The 18,836-nt window shown below is 41.9% G+C and overlaps 1 protein-coding gene across 2 annotated transcripts in view; it reads left to right on the top strand.

Annotated features, from left to right (window-relative positions):
- The first annotated feature begins 5,561 nt into the window (after positions 1-5,561).
- HTR7 (5-hydroxytryptamine receptor 7) overlaps positions 5,562-18,836 on the top strand; it is a 61,339-nt gene continuing 48,064 nt past the window's right edge. For both annotated transcript variants that reach the window (XM_084904341.1, XM_084904342.1), the window contains exon 1: positions 5,562-6,449. In XM_084904341.1, coding sequence (XP_084760467.1) covers positions 5,899-6,449 — 551 coding nt within the window. In that variant the 5' untranslated portion in view covers positions 5,562-5,898. The remainder of the gene's footprint in view (positions 6,450-18,836) is intronic.

The raw sequence follows: 18,836 nt of genomic DNA, 5'->3' as shown, positions 1-18,836 counted from the left end.
GAGCGTCGGCTTGGGGACTGAAGGGACCCGGGTTCGATTCTGGTCAAGGGCATGTACCTTGGTTGCGGGCATATCCCCAGTAATGGGTGTGCAAGAGTCAGCTGATCAATGACTCTCTCTCATCGATGTTTCTAGCTTTCTATCTCTCTCCCTTCCTCTCTGTACAAAATCAATAAAATATATATATATATTTAAAAAAATAAAAAAATAAAATAGGCTCATCGGGAAGAGGGGGAAGCTGACCTGAAAACCTCGAAAAAGATTGCCCTAGGGAAGCAAAGGGTCTTTCTTTTCTTTTCTTTTTCCCCCAAACCCAACTGGCTGTGACATAGCGCGGGGCTTTCTATTTCCAACCACAAGATGGCAGGGGTGGGCCTAGGTGAAGAGGAAGAGAAAGAGAAAGGGTGCGAAATTGGAAAACAGTCATTGAGTATTGTACAGAAGGCCAGCCAATTTGCTAAGTACTTTCCTTACGTATTTCATTTAATTTTCAAAGCGAGTGAGCTAAGTGCTTTTTTTGTATGTTTTTTTTTCTCCTTCAACAAATGCATTTTATATCTGCATATTAAGTGAAGAAAAATTGCTCAGGCAACTAAAACTTTTCACTGAAGGAAATTTATAAGGAATACATATTGAAGGCAAGAGAAAGAACAGGTCCTAAACACAAAAACTAGCATTTTCAAACATAATAACTATAAATTTTATTGTTCAGTCATACCTTGAGAATATAGCTAAGAACTCAAAGGATAAATTATATTTAAAAAACTGAAGTATCTCTAGAATTTTCTATTGCAGCTGATAAGCAAATAATATATAAAAGCTGTATTGTTGAGAATTTTGACTTGACTAAATTTTTTGGAAATGCTGCTTAAAAATGGAACATCATTAGGAAGTGACTTATTTTTGTGTATGAATAATTTTAAGAATTTTAAAGTTGTCTTGTCAGAATTAGTAATCATGGCCAATTCTACTGGGATCAATGTTAACTGCATCAGTTAATATTGATCCCAGTAGAATACAACATAAACACGATGTGGCAAGACTTTGGCCAATTTATTGTACTATTAACTAGAAATGACTTTGAGCTCAAAACCTAAAAACTATATAAATAATAGCCATGGTAATTAAGCATGCCTCACACGCAGTTCATATTCCAGTAGTGGATGCTGAGGGAATTTTGAACTGCCAAGAATACTCTTTTACTAAGCTTTCCATGGAGTTCTCTCTGTGAAATTTGTATTGAGGAATGCCCTCTAGGGGGCGTGCATGTACCACTTATATTCCAGAATGGGTAGTACAAAAGACTGAGTTATAAAATAAATATATGTTCTTGGATCTATCTGTTCTCTGTTCATCTTTTTAAAAACTTACATTTAAAGGTTATATTTATTTTGTAAAGGGAACGAAATTTTTCTAAATGGAAGAAACCAAAGGAAAAAGGCACATTTAATAGTTAGGGATAATGCAAATAAAAGTAGCATAATTAAAAGGCACATGTATCTAAATTAAAACTCACAATTCACTTTAAGCTGAGTAATTGTTTAAAATCATGAATGACTCTTGGTTATAGGCCATTATTCTACACTACTCCCCCCCCCCTGCCCCCGCCAACAAATGTTAACAAAACTCCTAGTATGTAGCAGGAATAAGAAAACATACCTCCTTTGGGAAGTTCATAGCCTAATAGGGAAGACAGTCATGTAAATGGAAAGCATAATGCAACACTAGGTGCTATAATAAAGATTTGAAAAAATGTGCTTTAAGAGTCTGGAAACGATTGTATTAACTATGGTGAGAAGAATTGTCACAGAGGAGATACTTCCTGTTTGTTGGACTGTTTTATCCGAAGTAGGCCACCCCAGAATTTCTGTTGACGGATCTCAGTCCTAAGATGTGTGTTCTGTTTCTATGCTACTGCTCTGTAGCCCGACTGGCAGCCACAGGGTCATGTTCGGGTGTTTAGACACAATAATCTTAGCGCTAGTTTTCCTAGACTTTTCTCATCCAATTCTGGGGTCTTTTCTCACCCACACAATTAGTTTAGTTGAGTGAGGCAATGGGAGGGTTAAAAAGTGAGCATCTAAACATTTTTGAGAAGTAAAAACTAGTCCTATAGGAAGTCAGCTACATCGTCATTGGAAATTATTGGAACCCCAGTCAGCATGACATTAGTTTGCTTAACTGACTAGTGAGTTATTGATTCCTATGGCATAAAAAGCTTTATTTTACCTGTGCTTTTTAAGTAAATCTAGATTGTCAGAGTATGCTGGTGTATGGGAAAAGAAACTCTCTTATGCGTATGTCCTATAGATAGAAATGTGTGGTTTTCTATAGACATGATTAAGCACATGCATTTGGATGGGCTAGATGAGTACTTGGGATAAAGAAGAGCTTATAGAAAGCAGTTCCTGTTGTAGGTTATGCTATCCTGTACTCCCCCAGAGCAGTTATGAGAGGAGGATTGCCTGTTGGGAGATTACATCACAAAACTGTAATTCTCAGGTGCCCTCACTGACAATTTAATGAGAATGTGGGTTATACGCAATGCGAGTCTAGACAAGGTTTGGTACTTTTAAAAGCATCAGCTATTTTTTAAATGAAACAAACAAAAGGGAGAAAATCTAAAAACATGGTTTGATTTAGATGCCAATACGTCTCTATCTCCAGGGTAAGTGCCAAAGAGGGGGTATGTGGGTGGGGGCTGCAGGTAGGGGGTGATGGTGAAGGAAGCAACACCTTTATATGGATTTTAAAACACCAGGAAGCCAAGGGCAGAACAAATAAAAAATTCAGATGAATGTTTAGGTATTTTATGAAGTACTTTTTGTGAAGCTGTTATTTTTAGCTTTTTATTTCCAGAGAAAATTGTGGAAAAGCATACACAAGATTTTAGCATTTTTATGAAGATAGGACTATTTGTTAGTCAAAGTTGAGAGGGAAATGTAAAGAATTCCAGATTGTTCTGTCAGGATTTTGGAATAATACAATGATAGATGAAATTTAAACTCAGCATGAGCAAGGTAATGCTGCAGATGCTGAGATTTTCAATAACTATGTTTATACACATTGTGACAGCTTATAAATTAAATCCTAGAACTCTTAGGAAATACACCCAGCCATCACCAGGAATAATAGAATAGAGGTGATTGCTCTATAAAAAGGGGAGTTTGAACCTGATGCTATATGGAAATGGAAAAGGAAGTAAATGTGAAAGTAGAATTTTTCTGCATATTTGGTGAGTTTGTATGTCCTGCAATCAGAATACAAAAGCAAAACAACATCAGAAGTTGCTTTGAAATATAAGTGGGTTGGGTAAATGCTGATAAGAGTGAAAAATTATATAGAATGTAGATTCAATTAAAAATGCATCTATTGCTTTTTAAGTTCTTTGTATAATTAATTAATGTGGGACATTATTTATTTATTTATTTATTTATTTATTTATTTAAAATATGTTTTCATTGATTTCAGAGAGAAAGGGGAAGAAAAAGAGAAAGAGAAACATCAATGAGGGAGAATCATTAATTGGCTGCTTCCAGCACGCTCCAAACTCTAGCATGTGCCTTGACCCAGAATTGAACCGTGACCTCCTGGTGCATAGGTCAGTGCTCAACCACTGAGCCACGTCGGCCTGGCTGGAATATTATTTAAAAGAGACAAACTGACCTGATTATTCCAGGGGGAAAAAATGAGAAAAGTCAAAAGTATTTTGTAAAATTTATTACCGTGGGAATTTTAAGAGGCCTTGAGACAATTCCAAACCTCAAAACCAAAAAATGAAGACTTTTCAATGCAGGCATGAACGATCAAGGACAAGTCATTAAACTTCTGCTGGAAATAGGTCTCTATTTCCCTCTCTGTATTGGACAGTCAGCAAATGGTTTCTTTTTTTTAAAAAAATATCTTTATTATTTTATTTATTTATTTAATATATATTTATTGAGTTTTTACAGAGAGGAAGAGAGAGGGATAGAGAGTTAGAAACATTGATGAGAGAGAAACATCCATTAGCTGCCTCTTGCACACCCCCTACTGGGTATATGCCAGCAACCAAGGTACATGCCCTTGACTGTAATCAAACCTGGGACCTTTCAGTCCGCAGGCCGAAGCTCTATCCACTGAGCCAAACCGGTTTCAGCAACAAATGGTTTCTTAAATGGCTTTTGACTACAAACTAGTTTTCTTTTGTCTGAAAGGATGTTTAATATTAACATAACCAAGGTTGAAGAAATTTCCTCATCCATCTTCTTAAATATTCAATAGTATTGCTTTGTGGCTTACATATTATCATCTAGTCTTCCTCTGACTCAATATATTGATCTCCTTATCCCAGGCAGAGGAGAGCCCCTGACATTTTCATTAATATCGAGAGAGCTGTGGACATTGTCCACCTTTTAAGGATTTTTCCTACGTAAATTTGTTTTTTTAAAAAATGTATTACCATTTGATGGCAATAGCAAATGCGTTTCCTTATCTGGATGGATAGGGCTAATATCTACCTTGAAGAATGAGCGTATTATTCAGCATTCAGATCAATACATTTTGAGGTTTGTTCTTTTCATTTACGATCCGCTAGGGCCTAACTAGAAAAGAAAGATTTAATTATTTTAAGAGTCTTAAACTAAAGAAATCACCGCTGGCTTCCAATACAACCTTGAAACAAAATGACGTAAGTCTCAGGAATAATAAAAATCAGCCACTCTTGACAGGGGTTGAGTCCCAAGGGGATTTTCGGCCATAGGCACTAAATCAACATACTCCTCCAGGATTCTTCTGAAGAACATTGTAACAGGCCATGTCTGCGTCTCTGTGCCACATTTCCAGGATGTCCTGGGAAAATGAACCCTCCTTTCAACAGATGAGGCTTTGAAGTCTGAAGCTAAAAAATAGCAGGGTCTATTTTCACGACTAAAAGGCCTGCTTTCTAGACACTCGGACGGTGCTGTGACCTGAAGGCATCTTTCCCTCGCCTCCTTTTTCCCCCCTTCTTTTTCTGAGATTCCACCACCACCACCCCATTCGGGGCTCCCTTCTTTTGCATCACTGCTCTCTCCCATAAGTGGTCAAAAATAGGAAACGGAAGTATCTATTTGTTGCTTGGTGTAGTGCTTGAAAATGCTTTTTTAATTAAAGGGTGGAGGTGGGGGGGAGGGGGGGAGAAGAGAAGATTCCTCTCCAGATTCTTAATTTTGTATGAGTCCGCATGCCCGCGGGCTGCACAGGCGGGTCGTTTACAGCCCGGAGCAGGTGCAGGTGCGTCCCGGGGGTCCGAGCCTCCCTCGGCCAGGACCCGCGGGCTGGCCCGCTAGGGATCCCGGCTGGCGCGGGAGGCGCCACCCCCGCCCAGTGCGGAGGCGCGGCGGCGGCGCGGCGGCCCCTGCCCGGTGCGGGGGGAAGCCCGGTCCGGGGTCCGAGGGGCGAGGGCAGCTAGCTCGGCGGCGGCGGGGACGCGGCGCGGCTGCCGCAGGGGAGCGGCGGCGGCGGGCGCGAGGGGCGGGGCGCCCTCCGCAACTTGTGCGGCTGCCTCCCCGGCGCTCTCCGCCGAGCCGCGCGGCGGCTGCGGGCTGCGGGCTGCGGGCGGAGCGGCCAGCCGATCGCGGTCCGCCCGCACGAGCCCCCGCGAGCCCCGGGCGTCCGTGGGGCGCCCCCCGCGCCTCCCCGCAGGGAGTCCCCGCGCCCCCGCGCTCCCGCCTGGTCCGCAGCAGCGGCTGGGGGGCCCGGGACGTGCGGGGCCGCGAGGCCGAGCCGGGCGCCCCCCAGCGGCGGGCGCGGGGCCCCCATGGCGGGGCCGGGCGGAGCGGAACCGGCGCGGAGGTGAAGCCCCTGCACCGGGAGCCGGGAGCGCGTGGCGGCGGGGCGCCGGCTCCATGGGCAGCGGCGGCGGCGCACGGCGGCACGATGATGGACGTTAACAGCAGCGGCCGCCCGGACCTGTACGGGCACCTCCGCTCCGTCCTGCTGCCCGAGGTGGGGCTGCCGGACCTGAGCCCCGACGGCGCCGCCGGCCGGCTGGCGAGCTCCTCCTGGGCGCCGCACCTGCTGCGCGGGGCCCCCGCGGGGACCGCCAGCCCCGTGCCCACCTGGGACGTGCCCCCGGACAATGCGTCCTCCGCCGGCTGCGGGGAGCAGATCAACTACGGCAGAGCCGAGAAAGTTGTCATCGGCTCCATCCTGACGCTCATCACGCTGCTGACGATCGCCGGCAACTGCCTGGTGGTGATCTCCGTGTGCTTCGTCAAGAAGCTCCGCCAGCCCTCCAACTACCTGATCGTGTCCCTGGCGCTGGCCGACCTCTCGGTGGCCGTGGCGGTCATGCCCTTCGTCAGCGTCACCGACCTCATCGGGGGCAAGTGGATCTTCGGCCACTTCTTCTGCAACGTCTTCATCGCCATGGACGTCATGTGCTGCACGGCCTCGATCATGACCCTGTGCGTGATCAGCATCGACAGGTAAGGGCCGGACCGCCCCGTCCCGGTCCCGGTCCCGGTCCTGGTCCCGGTCCCGGTCCCGGTCCTGGTCCCGGTCCCGGTCCCGGGGTCCGGCTGACTGGGGGGATGTGCTTGCAGGTAGCTCCCCTTTCCTGGGAAGCCAGATGTCACGGTGGGATGAAGGGGGTGCGCTTAACACATCAACCCCACCACACACATCAGCCCCATCAGTGAGAGCAAAGCCTTTGTTCACTTTTTTTTTTTAAAGAGCTGGACACGTTCACCGATTTACTCTAGGGAAGATTTTTAAGACCCAAGTTAAGAGTATTTCAAGCATTAGCAGTTCCACCAGGGGGTCCCTTGTCTTGGTTTTCAGAAGGAATGTGATCCTTTCTGAACTTGGCAAACCCCTTGCTGCGAGCCCTAAAGAGTCAATGCTTACTTTAAGAAATCAGTCTGAGAAGTCACCTTGCTACTCTCCAGGCCAATGAAAAGATCTAGGATGGTCCCAGAATTAGGGGGGAGGAGCGGGGGGGGGAGGGGGGTGGGTGTTACACCTCGGCGTTACACCCCCTATGATCGCTGATCCTGAATATTATTCTTTTGGAAGTCTGCTTTCTGTGTTTGGCAACGCTGTCTGCATCTTCTATTGTAGGCTTACTGACTGGAGCCTTACTTCCCGTCTGAGTGGTTGGTTCTAGCCTTTTCATCATACCCCTTGGGAATCTTCTCTTGAGAACTCCCCCACCGGAGGAGTCATTGAAACATAGGCTGGCCATCTGTCAGGGGGTGCTGGGGGGAACATTTCTGCCTATCGTATCAGATTGGACTAGGAGATCCCAGGGTTTCTTCAGACTCCAGGGTTAAAACAGGATTCTGCCATGGAGCTAGTCTCTGGCCCTAGAAATACTGTGCAACCAACAACGTGACGTGTGATCCCGATACTTTTTGGCCAGAGAACAACTCTTTGCTTCCCTAGAAATGGAAATTTTAAACCTGAATATTCACACTCAGAAGTCTGCTGGTATTTTAAAACCAGCACAGAACTGGTATTCGGTTGTGTTTAACGATACAGAGAAATGGTTGCTTATTTTCTTTGGGGACCTACAGAACCTTTAAATATGTAGACCTCTCGGCGTAGGAGAAATAATTGATGCCGCCACACTTAAAATTGACAGTACCTCAAAGGATGGTCTAGCCTGAAACAGATTTTTCCTCCTTTTCCTCCCTGTAAACACTGCTGTTTGTGGTTTGCTGGTATTTAACATGTTCTGCTATTTTACTGCTTGGCCAGGGTTTATAATAACTTAATAAAGAGAATGATTGGAAAGGGGGTGTTTTCAAGGAAAAAAACCACATATAGTGTAGCTGCATTTAGTTAAACGGCCAGAATATTATTATTTTTTAATGGATCTTGCCATTTTATATGTCAGGAGCTTCTGACAGCAAATAATTATTTTTGGTAGTAGAAGATGAAATGCATATATGAGAATATTAGCTCCAAACTTGACAGCTGAAGTTCTGAATGACTGTAGTTCAGCCTGGAAAAAACATATGCATTTACAGTCTGGTTGTGGCAACAGGGACTAGGAAAGCGCACTCAACATATATAGTAAGTATAAACATGAATTATAAGCGCAACAATCTGACTGCTCGGCCCGCCAAAGCTGTGCTTCTTGCATGAATGGAGCCCTTTTAAAAGGAACTTAGTGGAGTAAAGCAGATAATTCATACTGCAAGTAATGCATTTATAATCTTTTGTCATTTCGTAATTGATAAATGATAATTAACACAGTGCACTAACCATCTCCTAAGACATCCAGTGCTTCTGTTCTGGGCACATTTAGGTTTGAGTGGGACCACCCTGACTAAGGTTTTCTTCACTCAGTGTGCAGTGTGATTTACTGGCAACAGGAACATCTTGAATACAGAGAAGAGGTTAATCCTTGTCAAGAGATTCTAATCTGTTATGTCCTTATGATGCCACAAATTGTGGTAATAAAGGGATATAGATTCTGTCTCTTCATTTCCCATAGGAATTGTGCCATTGATGATTTTTACTATTTTAGAAGATGAACTTGTCATTTCTTTACATAATATGAAGAATTGATTACATGGGAGACACAGATTGCTTTTCTTCTAAGAACACACAGAACTAAAAATGAGAAAAAGGAAAATACAATTGCATCTAAGGTGAATTATTTTTGAAAATACTGTGTTTTTTTTTCCTTCAGTTCCATTGTAGAATATGACTGATACATTAAAATATGCTAAGAAAATAGAAAAAAAATTAATCTTCATTTATGTATTCATTCTCTTTTGAGTATCTACTATGGGGTATGCTGTGTTTTATGCAGCATATCAGAGATGAATAATAATATTTCTGCTTTTGGGCTCATACTGTTGTCAGAGAAATTGGGGTGTCTTGTTCCCCACTGGGTGCTGGGGGTGGGGGTCCTTATAATATCTTGAGAAAAAGAATTTTCTGAGACTCACATGGGAGGATGGGGGATTTTTATTTGTGTGGAATTATATTTCTGTCTCTAAAGTTCCAATTCCTTTAGTTCAATCAGAGAAGAAGTGTAGCTGGGGTTTCAGTAGAGCTAGAAGCAAAGCCAGTGTCCAGAGTTTTCTTTCCATGTGGAAACCAGGCCCAGTTCAGCATCAGGCTAGCAGCAACCTATCAGTCCATTGTGTGTGGGGTCCACATGGCAGTGGGCCATATGGGCAAATACAGAAGAGTGCTGTGAACAATAAGAGTGCCAGGAGCATAAGAGGAATCAAGAGCATCAGAGACTGAGTTCCTTTGTATAAGGGATTAAATATCCCAAATTTCACACCCTTGCAGTGGCCATGTCCATTTTGACCAATGACCTGCTCCCAGGTGTGACTGACAGACAAGTATTTTTCCAAGGTCACCCTGACTTATTGTTATTGCACATGCACCCATCCTTCTTCCTGTCCAGTCCCTTCCCCCAGGGACCTGCAGGCAACAGACTGACCGGTGGCTCCTTGGGGGAGCGTAAAGCTTTAGCTTTTCTTGGTGAAGCTGCTCCGATGACATGCCAATAGTATTTGGCCTTCCCATTGCTCCTTTCCTGTTATGAATAACTAGGTTAATTACAATGGTATCGACACTACATTGTGAGAGTTTGGATTTCTGTTGGGCATTTAACCTTTGGTTATTGGAATCTTTGATTTTTCTTAACCACTCCCTACCGTACTGGGATGCTTTTCCAATGCAATTTCATGCCATGTTTCTCCACGGGTTTCAACACTTCCCGTATCCACCCTTTTCAGATAATGACTCATGATCATTGAAAAAAGTAGCAACCATGGGATGGGGAACTCCCTTATCTTTCCACCACCAGCCAACCAACTGTTGCCCTTTTATTTCGTTCTAGTTAAAAAGCAAGAAGACATTCTGTCCCAGCAAAGAACAAACGGCCAGCACATCACATCCCATCCCCTCTCACCTTCTCAAGGACCTTGTTCTTTCCTTGATTTCTCATCTCTTCTTTGTCTTCATTGTTTTCTCTCAAGTAGATCAAGCTTGATCTACCATTTTTAAGAACTCTTTTTTTGGCCTCACTTGTCACAACTCTTTCTTTGGTCCACTTCACAGTTAAACTGTGCCCACAACCTCTCTTTATTTCCTTACTCCTCAGATAGATGAGTTTGACACTCAACAGTTCTATAGTTCAGCAGTTCCCCTTTTAGGATGCTTTTAGAAATAGAAATCAAATTACCTTATAAGGAACAGCTTAAAAACATGCAAAAACAGTTCTATATATTGTTTAGTTGAGCTTATATAAGAGTGAAAGTGCAAAAGAATGGTGAACACCAAGTTTGGGAGAGTGGTCTATCACTCGTGGAGTGGGTAGAGGTGCAGTTAAGGAGTAGCATACATATCAACTACACTGAGTGGCCAGATTTTTATGATCTCTGAATGCATAATAATCTGGCCACTCAGTGTGTGTGTTAGAGGCTCAGTGCATGAATTCGTGCATGGGTGGGTCTGGCCAGCCTGGCCAGGGGGAGGGGCATGGGCAATTGGCCAACCTCCTGGTCAAGGGGACAATTTGCATATTAGCCTTTTATTATATAGGATTTTTCCATTGCTCTTTATATTTTCCTATATTACCATGCTTTTATCTGGGATTATTTTCTTCTGCCCAATGGGACTTTCATTAGCATTTAAAAAAAGTGAGTGCTGGTGACAAATCTCAATTTTTACTTATCTGAAAATGTCTTATTTTTACCATTATTTTTGACTGATGCTTTTTCAGCACTTTAAAAAGTTCCACTGTCTTTAAGCTTCCATTATTTCTGTTGCAAAGTCAGCCATTAGTCAACATTATTATTATTATTATTATTACTCCTTTGAAGAGAATGTGTCTTTTTTCCTCCAGCTGCTTTTAGGATTCTTTCTTCATCTTTAGTTTTTATCAGTTTTTCTGAGATGTTCCTAGGTTTGTCATTATTGATGTTTTGTTGTTGTTGTTTTGCTGTCAGTTCTGCAGGGATTCTTAGTAATTTTTGTATTTGTGTATTGATATTGCTAATGACTTGCTATTATCTCTTTAAATACTTTTACTGTTCCATTCATTCTTATTCTGTTCCAATCATTCTTATTCTGTCCTCAAATTTACATAATGTAAACCTTTTTATTTGATTGCACATCTCTTACATTCTTATTTTTCATTTAGCATTTTCTTTGGGCTTAATTTAAAAAATATATATTTATTGATTTTTTTACAGAGAGGAAGGGAGAGGGTTAGGAAGTTAGAACCATCGATGAGAGAGAAACATTGATCAGCTGCCTCCTGAACACCCCGACTGGGGATATTCCCGCAACCAAGCTACATGCTCTTGACCGGAATCGAACCTGGGACCCTTCAGTCCGCAGGCCGACGCTCTATCCACTGAGCCAAACTTGTTAGGGCTGGCCTTCAGTTTTGAAAAATTTTTGACCTGCCTTCCAATTTATGATCTCTTCTGCTATATTGAATATGTTTTTCAGTGTTGAGTTCTTAATTTCACAGTCTTAGAAATATCATTTGTCCTTTTTTTTTTTTTTTTCATTCGATCCCATTTATTGATTCTTATTCTTTGATAAAATTCTCTGCCTTTTTATGGAATTTCTCCAACCATTTACCATATTTTTGGGTATATAATCCTAGTTAAACTCTTTTTCTACTAACTCCAATATCTGAATCACTTTGTGTGTGATCTCCCTCCCTCCCTGGCAGGGTTTTGGGTCTGTATCTTGGCATACCTAGTAAATTTTTATTATATATTCAACATTTTGTATGAAAAATTGTAGATGTTGTAGATAATGTTTTTTCCTACAGAGAAAATAGCTGCTAGGCAGGCATATTGGGGGACTGATTATTATAATTCAATTAGAAACTGAGCCTGCTACTATGTTTTAATTTTGATAAAGCTCTGTCTGCCACCAGCTGATACCTCTTTTTAGGGTATAGTCTTCTTGGGATTTTAGCTAAGAGTATGGGTTCTTTTCTTTTCTTTTCTTTTTTTTTAAATCCTCACCCGAGGATATTTTTTTACATTAATTTTTAGAGAGAATGGAAGGAAGTGGGGGAGACAGAAAGAAACACTGATGTGAGAGAGATAAACCGATGGATTGCCTCCTGCATGCCCTGGATCAGGGCCGGGAGCCTGCAACCAAGGTACATGCTCTTGACTGGAATCAAACCTGGGACCCTTTAGTGATCAGATTGATGCTCTATCCACTGAGCCAAACCAGCTAGGGCAGCATGGGTGTTCTTGATGACTTCTTCCCCTGGTTAGTTCAGAACCCTAATTTTTCTCTCCTCTGCACTCCCACTAAAGCTTTTTGAGAGCTCTCTCTTGGCTTCTTAGCCCCCAGCCCTATACATCTTCAGAATTCAGCCGATGTGTTTAAGGGAAGACCAGCCAAGTGTTGCGCTTAGTTTTCTGCTTCTTACTGGGATTTTGGCCACTTAGGTCTACAATTTTTGTCTTTCTGGCCTCAAGAAACTACTAGAATTTCTTTTGGTGTTTTGCCTCTTAATAGCAACTCTGTGGAGGCTCTTTCCCTGGATCTTCAGCCCTTTAACCCCTCACCTAGTTTTGGAACATGTCCTGTGGGAAAGAGTGACTGCAGAATTTTGGCTTGCCTCTCTGTGGTTCTCTCTTTTCTAGGATTTTGTTCTCTCAACTCCTGGTTGTCTCAACAACTCTATCATGCCTTTAAATAGGTGTGTGTATGTATATATGTGTGTGTGTGTGTGTGTGTGTGCTTTACCCAGATTTTCTAGTTGTTTCCATCAGAAGCATTGGTCTGAAGCATCAAGCAAAGCTAGGAGTGGCTATGTGCCTGAAATGTTTTAAATATGTCCAAATATAGAAATATAATCACCTAAATTTCCTGCTTAAAACTGTTCATTGGCTTTTCATTTCCCTTGGAATAAAATTCAAACTATTTAACACATCTCCAGGTTCCCTGATTTGTTCCATCCTTACTCCCCAACATTTAAAAAAAAATATATATTTTGTTGATTTTTCACAGAGAGGAAGAGAGAGGGACAGAGAGTTAGAAACATCGATGAGAGAGAATCATCGATCAGCTGCCTCTTGCACACCCCCTACTGGGGATGTGCCTGCAACCAAGGTACATGCCCTTGACCGGAATCGAACCTGGGACCTTTCAGTCTGACGCTCTATCCACTGAGCCAAACCAGTCTTGGCTCCCCAACATTTTGTATCATATTCCATCTTGCTTTCCATAATATAATCATATTTATTTATTTATTATTATTATTTTTTTAGTTTTCGCATTATATCAAGTGCTTTCCTACATTAGGTCCATTCTAGGCAAACCCACCAACTAAGATGTTTGCAAAACTATGGTTTTATGTCTGGAGTTCTATTCCCTAATATTTTTTTTTTGATACCAAGTCGTAAAGCTTAAAGTGTTTAACTTTCTAGAATAGTAATAATTAAAATGTCTAAAAAATACCAAATATTGGGAAGGGTGGAGAGCAAAGGGAATTTTCATACATTGCTAGTGGAATTGTGAATTGGTAAACCACTGTGAAAGCAGTTTGCATTATCATGTCATGTTGAAGATACATCCTGTGATTCTGTTATTTTACCACTAAATATATATCAGAGAGAATCTTGTTTCCAAGAGTCTTGTACAAGAATATTTATAATATCAAGAACTTTGAAACCTTCAAACTTGAAAACACACCTGTGTATCAGTAGTAGAATGGGTAAATATATTGCGGTACAGTCACACAATAGTAAACTATTCAGTAGTGGTTCAAACTTGAGTGTGCATAAGAATTATCCAGAGAGCTTATTAAAACACAGATTATTGGGTGCCACCCCAAGAGTTACCAATTTAGTAACTTTGGGGTGGAGCCTAATAGTTTTCATTTCAAACAAATTCCCAGATGATTCTGACGCTTCTGGTTTGGAGACCTTACTTAGAGAATTGTTACTATAAAGCAGTAAAAATGAACAAATTATAGCTAAAATGAATCTCACACAGTAATTTAAATAATTTTTTATTATAAAAATTTTGAAACACATTTAAAAGTCAAGAGTAAAGCCCTGGCCAGATAGCTCAGTTGGTTGGATGTGGCGAGCCGGCACAGCATGGCATATTCAGTCCCAGATTGGGCACCTTATGTGCCTCGCCAGCTCAGCCAGGTTCGGTGACCCTGAGAGGGGGCGGTGAAGGATTGGGAAAAGACAGACAAGAGAATGAAAACTGGGTCTGGGTGGGATGCTATCCTCTCTGATGGAGAGCCTCTTTGATGGAGAGCTAGTGACAGTGTCATGTATTACAAGCTGTGTATTTTATAGCAGATTCCAGGAGGCAAAGTAAGGGCGTGGTCAAGATGTTTACAACATTCTCATGGGTTTCAATTCTACTCAATTACATGCACCTGAACTCTATCAAGCCCACATCACTCAGGCACGTGGGGCCATGTATTTGGACCATAGGTTCAAGCTTACACTATAGCTGTTGGCTATAATTGTGCTGAGAGGGCTCTGCCCTCCAAGCTGGGACTTGCACGTGGCAATGAGAGGACTGTACCCTCTCATCAGTCCAAGGCTTGCACCTGTCCAAACACTGTAGCCACTCTCCACAGTTTGAATGTCCTGTACACCAAAAGGTAGCAGGTTCAATTCCTGGTCAGGGCATATAGATTGAAGGCTTGATCCTGTCCATATGGAAGGCAACTGATAGATGTTCTCTCTCTCTCCATCTCCCTCTCAAATCAATAAAAATATGTCCTTGGAGTGAGGATTAAAGAAAAAGGGGGAAAAAAGTCAAGAGCATAGTATAACAAGACTACTGTTTTAGACCTAATCAGTTTGGCCCAGTGGATAGAGCGTTGGCCTGTGGACTGAAGGGTGTCATGTTTGATTCTGGTAAAGGGCATGCACCTTGGTTGCAGGCATATATCCCCAGTAGGGGGCGTGCAAGAGGCAGCTGATCAATGTTTCTCTTTCATTGATGTTTCTAACTCTCTATCCCTCTCCCACTCTGTAAAAAATCAATAAAAAAAAAAAAAAAGCCTCTTTAAAAAAAAAAAAAAAAAAAGCCCACAGTTCTTAACCTAGCTTTAACTGTGATTAATTTGCGGCCCATTTATTCCATGTGTACTTTGCAACTCCTCCATCTTTGCAATATTTTAAATCAAATGTCAAACATCATGCCATTTCACCCATAAATACTTTCAGGTCACAAACGTAATGCTGAGCAGAAGAAGCAAAAAGTACAAAGGAACGCATAATGCAAAAATTTAAAACAGACAACATTGTTTAGAGACACTCTTGATACAAAGAAAAGGAAAGAAATACATAGCATGAAACAGTGATTACCTCTGGGTGGGAAGGAGAGGGTTGCGATCTGAGAGGTGTGCTGAGTGGGTCGAATGTTTCACCTCTTGATTGTAGTGGTAGTCGCACGAGTGCTCATTTTTGAAGTATCCATGTATATTTAGGCACTTTCCTGCCTATGTATCTGTTTGATAATAAAAGGGACAGAAGTATTTATTGGAAGACATCTTGTGAAGTATATTTGGATGTGTATCAGAGGTAGGATTAATCTGAGCAGATGCCGTTTCTGTTTTAATGCTCTCAGCAGCCATTCGTTTTCGGGTTCATGTGTGAGGACAGGGGTCATCGCTGTGTTCCTCACGGTTACCGGAACTCATCTGGCTCATTTGCAAGAGCTGTATGTAATCTTTAGTTCTGACTGGTGTCTGGCCGAAGCCTTGCTTCCTGGCCAGGTACTATGACTCATTGGCTTCGATGATCTGAGCTCTGCTCTTGGCTTGAATTCCGCTGTGATCAGCAGTGCAGGGGCATTCTGGCTTCTCCGGGTCTCCTTTGGCTCTGGAGGAACTCATCCTTGCTCATCTCTAAAATTAATTTCCAGCTTGTCGATGCACTTTAAGAGTTGAAAGAATCCTCTTCTAACCCTGCAATGGGAAGGCCCAGAGGGAGGACAAGAAACAGGTCTTCTGCTCTGTCCTGTGGTGAGGTAACGTTTCCCACAAACTTCTTTTTCTTCTTGTGTTCATTAACAAGAAGAAACACCTAGGGTAGAAATGCTAGTCGCTGATAGATGTTTAGTGCTTTGTTGTTCGCAGACCACTTTCCGGGCATTTAAATATCTCTTGACCCTCCCTTCCACCTTGTGAGGTGGGCATTATTATCCTCACTTTTGTGGGGGGAACTGGAGCAGGAAGTGACTTATCCAAGGACACAGTTTATATGCGTGGAACCTGTATTCAAAGCCCAGTCACACTTTTTAATGGGTTAATACATTCCTCTGCTCTTGGGATAAGGTCCTTCATTTTTTATTGAACCACAGGATTGTATAATCTGACTTTGCCTATTTCATCAGATTGAGGTTGGGATAGATTGTGTTTTAGGCTTTTGTGATCCTTGGTATCTGTTACAGCTACTTAACTTTGCCGCTGCAGGCTGGAAGCAACCTAGACAACATGTGACAGGATGGGTATGGTTGTGTTCTAATAAAAATTTGTTTGTGAGTGCTGAAATTTGAATTTCATATAATTTTCACATCATTAATTATTATTTTTGACTTTTTGAAATATTTTAAAATATAAAAATCCATTCTTTTTTATATTTATAAATATAAAATCCATTCTTTTTTTTTTTTTCAATCCTCACCTGAGGATATATTTTTATTAATCTGCCAAAACCGGTTTGGCTCAACGGATAGAGCGTCGGCTTGGGGACTGAAGAGACCCAGGTTTGATTCCGGTCAAGGGCATGTACCTTGGTTGCGGGCATATCCCCAGTGGGGGGTGTGCAAGAGGCAGCTGATCGATGACTTTCTCTCATCGATGTTTCTAGCTCTCTATCTCTCTCCCTTCCTCTCTGTACAAAAACAATAAAATATATTTTTAAAAATATCTTAGAGAAGAAGGGAGAAAGAGAGGAGAGAGAAACATTGATCAGTTGCCTTTCATAAGCACCCTGACCAGGGATCAAACCTGCAGTCTCTCTGGTGGACGGGATGATATTCCAACCAACTGAGCCACCAGACCAGTACATCAAATCCATTCTTAGTTGGGGATGGGATGGGCTATACAAAATTAGGCAAGGGCCAGATTTGACCTGCTGGAATTGGCCAACTTCTGCCCAAGATTTGAATCCATGAAATTATCTACTTACCTACCTAGGAGCCTACCATACCCCCCTCCCCCCCCTCGCCCCGGCCCCAATCCATCTGTTAGCTTTTGGGTTAGAGTTAAGGTGAACTCATTATGGAATAACAGGATCCTTTCCTTCACATATTTAAAATAGGATCTGAGCATCGGGCCCTAACAGAGAGGCCATGGCTGTGTGTGTGTGTGTGTGTGTGTGTGTGTATGTGAGAGAGAGAGAGAGATGAGATTTATTTAATTAGCAAATTGTACTGTGGCGATACAAAGAGTGAATAAAGACAGACTTGTCTTCTAGAGCTAATCTATTGAGCATAAATTACTTTATTCCTATGTCAGAAAATTTGGATCTTTAAAAAGTTAGGTTTTACAAATTGCTCTGCAATCAATCCCTGTGTGATATGACCTTTCTTGAAGGAATTTATGAGTCATTTAGCTTTTGGCGCAGTTGGATTACTTGAGCACTTCCATCATAAAAACCCGGGTATTCTGTGGTCTGTTTTTTAACAACCTTCTTGAAGAATTCTTGTTAAGGGCTGCTGCAAAATGGTGGCTCCCAGGTCAGACCTAAGTGCCCACTCTTCTGATGTTGTGTGTTGAAGTGCAGGATGCCAGCCCCTGGGGGCTGAGCAGCTGGGACCCTTTGGGAGAACATCTCTGGTGCATCTATTTGGAGAGCTTTATACAAATATAATCTCACTTTCATCATGGCTCAAATTCCTAAGCATTTTATATGTCTGGGTATTCTGATATTTTTCTCTCATTCAGAGATACAGCTGGACAGCTCTCTTCCTTCAAAATGGGGGCTATCAGTGTTTGTGGTTAAACATGGGCAGACTTAATGACATACTCTAATCCATTTATAATCAATCTGGTTCAGCTGCCTTGAATATTCAGAATTTTATTATAGGGAAATGTACATTTTGTATGTTTGGTTTGAAAAATCTCTGATAATATCAGTAAACATCTTCAAAAATTCTTCCATTGTGATAAATAATTTCATACTTGATAGTTTTCTGGATACTGCAGGCATCTACCATTCTGGCTTCTTTTCTGGGTAACAAAGGTGATAGTTCTTTCTTAGCAACTTCTTAACCCATCAAAATTGGCTTTTCTTATTATGGGAGTCTAAGGGATTCATCTATTCACTTCTTCAACATCTATTGATTATTTAGACTTCATTAGTTACTCTTCATATCCTAAACAAGATAAATGAGGTCTTTTCTCTCTTGAATCTTACATTCTAGTAAGAATAAACAAGCAAGAAACAGAGAAATCAAAACACACACACACACACACACACACACACGCAGACACAAACACATACACAAATTCATTAGTAATAAATGCCACAAGGAGAATTAAAATGGAGCAATCTGTTAGAGTGGGAGACAATGGAAGGCCTTTCTGAGGAGGTGACATATACATCAAGATTCAAATGAAATGATGGAGCTGGCAATGTGAAGATTAGGAGGAAGAACATTATAGGAAAAAGTCATAAGCTGATGTAAAGGCCTCGCGCCAATGTGATTGGAGTGGAAGTATCAAAAGAAAGCCTCGAAGGAGATGGGAGTAGAGCATTGATCACAGATCATACTGGGCTTCAGGCCAGGTCAAGAGTTTGGTTTTTATTCCAAGTGCAGTGGGACCATTGGAGAGTTTGAAGTTTAGGGTGACATGATCTGATTTGTGGTTTTAATAGTTC

The sequence above is a fragment of the Pipistrellus hanaki genome (genome assembly GCF_964339955.1).
Source record: "Pipistrellus hanaki genome assembly, chromosome: 14".
Classification (NCBI taxonomy): domain Eukaryota; kingdom Metazoa; phylum Chordata; class Mammalia; order Chiroptera; family Vespertilionidae; genus Pipistrellus; species Pipistrellus hanaki.
Note: the sequence above shows the minus strand (reverse complement) of the source record. Positions and strands in the feature narration are given on the sequence as shown.